Source organism: Castanea sativa, chromosome 3, assembly GCF_040712315.1.
Source record: "Castanea sativa cultivar Marrone di Chiusa Pesio chromosome 3, ASM4071231v1".
Lineage (NCBI taxonomy): Eukaryota > Viridiplantae > Streptophyta > Magnoliopsida > Fagales > Fagaceae > Castanea > Castanea sativa.
The window spans coordinates 50,590,701-50,598,330 of NC_134015.1; the positions used below are offsets into that span (position 1 = coordinate 50,590,701).

Consider the following 7,630-nt stretch of genomic DNA (forward strand, 5'->3'; position numbering starts at 1 on the left):
GGCTCTAACAATTGGACTAGCGACCTTGGTGCCTGTCAGCCATTAATTTTTTTTATAGAGAATTTCATTCTATGACATCCGTTCCTGATAATAACTTTTTATTATCAGATCAAGACACCAATCAGTTTTTGATGTAGACGGGGATTAAATCACAAATCTCTTAACAACCATAAAAATTTTTATTAACTGAGCTAACTGGAACCCATAACAGTCATTAATTTTGATAATTTGTGTTTGAAGAATTTTACATGTCACACCATACACCTAAAAATATTTTCAAATGGCGATTTTATATTTTGAAAACATTTTATAGCAAAACAAATTAATGAAGCCTAGTAATGCAATTCACTCACACAATATTCTAATTATTTTGGACTAGTTTATAATTATCCCTATGAACATGTGGTGAACCTCCATTATGTAGAGTAATTAATAATTTTTAATTTTTATATTCTTAAGTTATTTTTTAGTATTTCACTAAAAAAATCAAATATTTTTTTTCTCTAACTGTCCAACATTTTTTTACTCGTTCATTAACATTAACTAGTTGGCACTTGGCAGTTGGCGCATGGATTAAAAAAAAAAAAAAAAATCCAAAACAGTGCCAGTAGTCCCAAACCACCACTACCCCCTTTTCCCACTCAACATTTAAAAACCCCCTCTTCAATTCTCAACTCCTTCATTCACATTTTCACACCATAAACTCAAACTCAGCACTCTTCACCAAAAACCGCCAAAACCACCACTTCACTCGGTGGCGCCACCACCACCAACCGCCAAAAAAAAAAAACTCAACCCTTTTTTTTTTTTTTTCAAATTTTATCTAAACTCACAAAATGTCTCTTACCAAACGGTCCTCACCGAGTCCACCGCAACCCGGCGGGTCAACTCACGAGCTCAAGCACCGAGTCATCACTTGCCTGAACAAACTCTCAGACCGCGACACACTCGCCGTCGCAACTTCAGAGCTCGAGTCCATAGCCAAGTCCCTAAACTGCGAGTCGTTTTCGCCCTTCCTTTCTTGCCTCCACAACACCGACGCGTCGTCTAAGTCGCCGGTTCGCAAACAATGCGTGAGCTTGCTCGCTCTTCTCTCTCACTCTCATGGCGACTCTCTCTCTCCTTTCCTCTCCAAGATGATCTCCACCGTCCTCCGCCGCCTCCGCGACCCCGACTCCGCCGTCCGATCCGCCTGCGTCGACGCGGTCACCGCCATGTCGTTGAAAATCACGAAGCCTCCGTTCGCCGCTTTCTTCAAGCCCTTGGTCGACTCCGTCTCGCTCGAGCAAGACCTCAACGCTCAGATCGGGTCCGCTCTCTGCCTCGCCGCCGCGATCGAGGCCTCGCCGGAGCCGGAGGTTGAGGTGCTTCGGAAGAGCCTGCCGAGGCTGGGGAAACTGGCGAAGAGCGAAGGGTTTAAGGCCAAGGCGGCGCTGCTTGTGCTCATCGGAAGCGTGGTCGGAGTCGGCGGAGCTTCGAGTCGAGTAGTGTTGGATTGGTTGGTGCCGTGCGTGGTTGAGTTCTTGAGTAGTGAGGATTGGGCGGTGAGAAAGGCGGCGGCGGAGGCGTTGGGAAAAGTGGCGGTGGCGGAGAAGGATTTGGCGGCGGAGCACAAGGCGTTGTGTTTGAGTTCTTTGGAGAGTCGGAGATTTGATAAGGTACGTTTGTAATGTATTTGTGTATGTATTCTTTTAGTGAAATAATTTGGATTGTGTTTGGTTACTAAGAAAAATAAAAGGTCGGAAAAGAAAATTAGTTTGGTGAGAAAAAAAAAAAGTTGGGAACAGAAAATTTTGGACCTTTAGTCATATCATGGGACCTCAAGTTTATAGTAAGTGATTGGTTAATATTTGACCTTTTGAAGATATTGATATCAAAACCAAAAGTGGATTTAATTTTTTTAAAATAAAAAATAAAATAAAATTATAATCTGGTTAAGTTTTGATCTAATTAAGAAGTAAAACGGTAGCGGAGAGTATGACTTCAAATGGAATAGAATGACGGAAATGAATATATGGGGTTGACCCGAGTTAGTCTTTGACGATCCATGGTTGACCCTATAATTTTAGGACTAAGGACTAAGGCTTGGTTGTTATTGTCGTCTGATTAAATTTGGTGTAACAGGTCAAGGTTGTTCGGGAGACGATGAATCTAACCTTGGAGTTGTGGAAGGATGTTCATGGTATATCTGAGGAGGTCCCTGTTTCATCTCAGTCTAAATCTTCTTCACCAGGTTAGCATTTTAGAACTTCAATTTTAATTTTTTTTTACTTTATTGGTTTTTCAATCTTTTAGTACTACACGATGTGTAAATAAATGAGGCCACTGTTAGAATTTTGTGGAGTGAATGCAACACAATTGGAAGTTTGCACAAAGAAACATAAAAAGGTTTTTTCATTGATATGTCCAACTATAGTGTTTTGCTTTCAAGGTTACAGTTTTGTGTCTTTTCTTTCTACACTGATGAACCTTATCTAATGCCATATGGTTATGTTTTGGGTGTTTCTACATGGGTCCAGATAATGTTAGTGGTCGATGCTTCCCTCCCATATCCAAAAGTTCCAATGATGATGGATATAAGACTCCTAAACCGAAGAAAACAGTCCCCACAAACAGGTCCCCTCCTTCAAATGATTCGTTAGTGACCCCTACCAAAAGAGAGAGTCCTCCGAAGAGTAATGACAGGAATTCAAGTGCAGCCATGATCCGTAAGGTGGACCACAAGAAACCCTCAGGTTGGAAAATTGAAGTTGCAGTACCAAACTCTCTCTCATTGAAGGTGGCTTGTGAAGATGATATCAAAAGGAGTGACTTTGAGAGGTTGGAATCAGGAGAGAATGAGAACAGCGGGAATTCCAAGCCGGAAACAAAGCGTGTTCTGTTTGGTAAGATCCGAGATGAAAAAGTGCATAAATTTGGTGGTTTAAGATCAGGGTCTCGGGTGGTCCCGTTTCAAGACGATCAGGACGCTGACTTGGGTGATGTAGTCAGCAACACAGTTGAAGAAGTTGATGAGAATAGCAAAGAGGCTGAGGAAGTGTCTTTGATCCGTGAACAACTTCTTCAAATTGAAAACCAGCAATCCAATCTGTTAGAACTTCTCCAGGTATGTTGCTGAAGCTTGGTATCACTTGTCTCCCTTCATAGTACTTCACTCCATTGAATGCCAATTTCATTTTAAGGGCACATTTAGGGGCCTGCAGGTTTTACTGCAGTAATTTGCCTTTGTTATTAGTAAAAGTTGCAGCATGTCAACTGAACTTAGCTCCTGGAATGCCATGAAGGCTTTGTCAATAATATTGGCCTGATAATGTTTTAAGAATTTTGTTCTCATATTTTCCTGCTTTACTTGAATCCAGAGATTCATTGGGAGCTCCCAGATTGGAATCAATTCCCTAGAGTCGCGTGTACATGGCCTAGAGATGGCACTGGATGAAATTTCACATGATTTGGCACTTTCAAGTGGAAGGATCCCAAACAGTGATTCTGCAGAAAACACATGTTGCAAGCTGCCTGGTGCAGAATTCTTGAGTTCCAAATTCTGGAGGAGGGCAGAAGGCCGGTATTCTTCTTCAAGGTTCCCATCTTCTGGAAGCATACCATCACCCAGTGCCATGCGTACCATACCTAATAAAGATGGTAGCTCTGAATCATATGAACGGGTGAGCCAAAGATTTCAACACCAAAATAGGTTTGAAACTGTTGCAAACCCATTGGCAGACGAAAGTGATGACTCAAGGAGGATTTTAAGGCGTTACTCTAACAATATGCCAAGGAACACGGTCCAAGATGTTGAGAGGGTACAAGTTTGCAATGCCAGTAGGTTTAATGGGGCTTCACCTGCCAGTTTCACAGCACAGAGAACCTGAGCAACAGGTAGTCTTACATTTGATTCTAACAATCTATATTATAATAATTATTCTCTACCTCGTGGTTTGGCATCGTAACTAACTAATTGTTGCATCTTGTAATTAGTACAACGCCTGTTTAGGAATGGTTACTCAGTTTGAATATATTACTACAGCTTATGATGCACGTGTTCTTGTTAGTAATCATATTTAGTAGTCAGCCAAAAAATATTTATCTTAAGATCTTATACCATTTTTATCATGTCTCGGAATTATTTGTCTTGTGAATTGCATGTTACCCCCAAAGAATCTGGTTTTTAAAACCAATTTTATTGACTGCTATTTACAGATAATCTGCTTGGTTGGAATAGAGTTTCAATGCCAGATATCAGCTGTGAGAAGCACTATTGGTCATAAATTTAAAAATGACAGAGAACAGATCTGGCTGTTGATCAAGTCTGCAATAGAGGTGTGTGAATGCGACATATCTGATTCAAAGCAGGAGAGTAGGGCTATTTATTTTTTGTAAAGCTTCTATCAGAGGCAGCATCCAGTTTTAATTGCCATACAAGTGCAAGTCTCCTTTGCATTTGTGATTTTTATTTCATACCTGTACCACTACCATCCCTGGTAAAAAGCTTAATTTGTATATAAGAGTCTCACATGCCTTTCCTCGGTTTGTTCTTACTTGGTTCTATATGGTAAATAAGCTTCCATTTATTGGGATTTAATGCCTATCTAGTTCACAGAAACGCTAGAAATATGCTATTTATGCAATCTTGTTCTCTCCATCCTTTATTTGTAAATGTAATACAGATGTGACAATATAAAACTTTGGACTAGATCCTGTATCAAAAAAAAAAAAAACTTTGGACTAGATCCTGTGTTGTGCTGGCAAATAGCACTCAAATATTCAGTATGCAGGCAAATTTTCAAAGACAATGAAGACCCATGTTGATTTGCTGATAAAGCAAAAATGACTTGGTAAATGGTAAGGCAACCGTAAGTATTTTCATGTCCTGCTACCAGCAAACTGATAAATTGCTATTCATATCACCAACTCGCTAGCTATGGCTTGAAGTACCCAAGAATGGTGTATCTGCAAGGGTTGATGGGCTGAATTGCTCACTAACAGGTAAAAGCAGGTCAGTACTGTGTTATATTTGCTTGAAGTTGGAGAAATTTTCTTGAAAGCTTTTGTAATATTAATACGCTTTTTTACATGTGAGCACACTGGGTTTGAAACCACTTTTACACTTAACAGATATAAAGCACCAACAATATTGGAATAGTTACCTCCCTCTTGGGAGAGGAAAAGGAATGGATTGAAATTGAATTTGAAGGAATATTTCATCCATTCATTTGTTTGGAAGTTTTAATAGATATGATGGAATGACTAGGAGGAAAAATACATTTCATTCCATTTCCTCTTAAGCATTCTTCACAAAAATAGGAGTAACACCTATGAAGCACGGGTGCGTTTTGGGATTCGGGTGCGGGTGTGGGTGCGAGACTCGGCAATTTTGAAAAAGTAGGGTGTGGGTGCGGGTGCGGTGATTAAAAAATTATTAAAATTTTTTTTATTTATATATTTTATATTTAGCAATATATAAAAAAATTAGCCTTTAATTTTAATTTTATTATTTAATAAAAAATAAAGAAAAGCTATGGTTTAAAAATTAGAGATTATTTTTCTACCCATTAAAAAAAATCAAAGATTAGATTAAAAAACTTGTGGCTCGTGAATTGAGGATATTGGATAATAAATATAGTAAGAAGGAAAATTATTATAGATTGTTGCATTGCCCGTGACTTATCAAAAAAAAAAAGGCAAATGTGGGCTTAGTGCGCACCAAAGACAGAAAGAGCTAGAAACTACCCATCAAAAGAAAGAGATAGAGAGAGAAAGAAAGAGAGAGAGAGCTGCCGATCAAAAGGAGCAAAGAAGCAGAAGAAGAAGAAGAGAAAGAAAGAAAGAAAGAGAGAGCTACCCATCAAAAGAAGCAAAGAAGAAGAAGAAGATTCAAGCAGAGAGAGCTGTTCCAACCAGTTTTGGCTGTTTCGGTCGCCGGCCGATACGGTCTGATTTGGCCGATACGACCTGATTTTGGCCGAATCAACGTGAATCGAAGTTGAGTTGGCGTGAATTCGAAAAAAAAAAAAAAAAAAACTCGGACATGGCAAAAAAAAACTCGGACGCACGGGCAGCGGCGTCGGTGGCCACACCCCGCGTCGGACGCCGGTGTGGCACCCTTCCAGCCGCATCAATGCTTCCTAGAGTAACACCCATTCCCTTAATGAAATGGGGTAGAATATTAAGTTTATTCTTCTTTGGGGAAAAAAAAAAACCCATAAAAGGGGAATGATATTAAATTGGAGGAACACCCATTCCCTTAATGAAATAGGCTATAATATTAAGTTTATTCCAATTTGGGTAAAATAAAGCATAAAAGGGGAATGCTATTAAATTCAAGACAAAACTTAGAAACAATTCCTTATGCACAATACATTAGGTTCTCCAATTAAATTCAAGTACATGATTACATTGGTCAATTAAGCACATACATTGTTATCATTCTAAAGAAAAATTTAGTTATGCATCTGAATTGAATTGAAGAAGTTATTGTAATTTGTTTAAGGGATTGTATTTGTACCTAAGGTTTACCATAAAGGCAATTATTTTCTTAAATTTGGGATTTTTGAGCTTGCTTTGTGGTTGGTTTTCAATGTCTTAGGTTGATAAAAAATTGAGGTAAGTGAGGACTAATGCCTCTACATTTGGATTTATTATTTTGTGTAACATGTTACATGTAACTCTCTCTCATATAAAATTGGATCATATTAGTGTGGGATTCAATTCCATATAAAATGAGATGTCATATACCACGGTTACTAATAATACTTCTGTAAGTGCACAATTGCACCTGGACCCAAGAATAGTTATGGGCTCAGGCCCAATGAGCCTTAAACAATAAGAATTTGTAGAGTGTGGGCTTGAAACCCAGGTTAGAAGTATATGAGGATTAAATGACAAACTAAAGATTGCAAGTAATTGAAAACAACAAGGAATATTGTAACTGGGCCTCCTCGGACGTAAGCCGAGAGCTGTTCTTATATTATATCTCTCCCTTTGTCTTTTTTCTTTTTAGGTTACAAAAAGTTCCGTCCTGTTTCTGTTGCAGGTCCCTCCTTAAATACTCCTCTTTTTAATACATTATCCACGTGTTGCCCCAATTCCTCCCTTAGCCTAGATATTTCTTTTCTTAGTGCCTTTGAACAGTAACTAGAAGTTTCCCTTCCACTATTCAAGTGTCACCTCCCCATTAATGCAGCCAAAGGCATGGTAGGTGCAGTGGTCTTTAATGTGGAAGTAGCCTTTATTTTTGACATTTCTTCAACACCTATGCTTCCGGGCATTCTGAGGTTCACCCCTTTAACCATTGGTCTCGACCGTGCCATTCCCTAACCTCGTACCATGAAGTCCCGGTTCTTTGGTGTCACTCCGAGGGGAAAAGCATCCTCGGCTCGGTCCTCGATCCTCGGCGTATGGGCCGACCTAGAGTATCAACAAGCCCTAAACCCAAGAGTAGGTCGGCCTTCCTTAGCGAGGCCCAATGGCCCATATCCCTATTAAGATATTTTTACTCCCACAATAGCCCCTCAAAACTCTAATTTTCAACGTCCGAGGAGAAAAATAGGGTTTTGATCCGACGAGAACCCTGCTCCACACACTTTATAAGTGACGGCACGTGTGGAAATCGTTTCGCGTCCCGTAAGATGAC

At 39.6% G+C, this 7,630-nt stretch overlaps 1 protein-coding gene across 1 annotated transcript; it reads left to right on the top strand.

Moving 5' to 3' along the window:
* Positions 1 to 680: 680 nt before the first annotated feature.
* On the top strand, positions 681 to 4,625 carry LOC142629628 (TORTIFOLIA1-like protein 4). The gene is made up of 5 exons (XM_075803644.1): positions 681 to 1,658; positions 2,125 to 2,233; positions 2,520 to 3,106; positions 3,360 to 3,876; positions 4,198 to 4,625. Exons 1-4 carry the CDS (start codon positions 837 to 839, stop codon positions 3,867 to 3,869), a joined length of 2,028 nt encoding a protein of 675 aa, XP_075659759.1. The 5' UTR covers positions 681 to 836; the 3' UTR covers positions 3,870 to 3,876; positions 4,198 to 4,625.
* Positions 4,626 to 7,630: the final 3,005 nt, after the last annotated feature.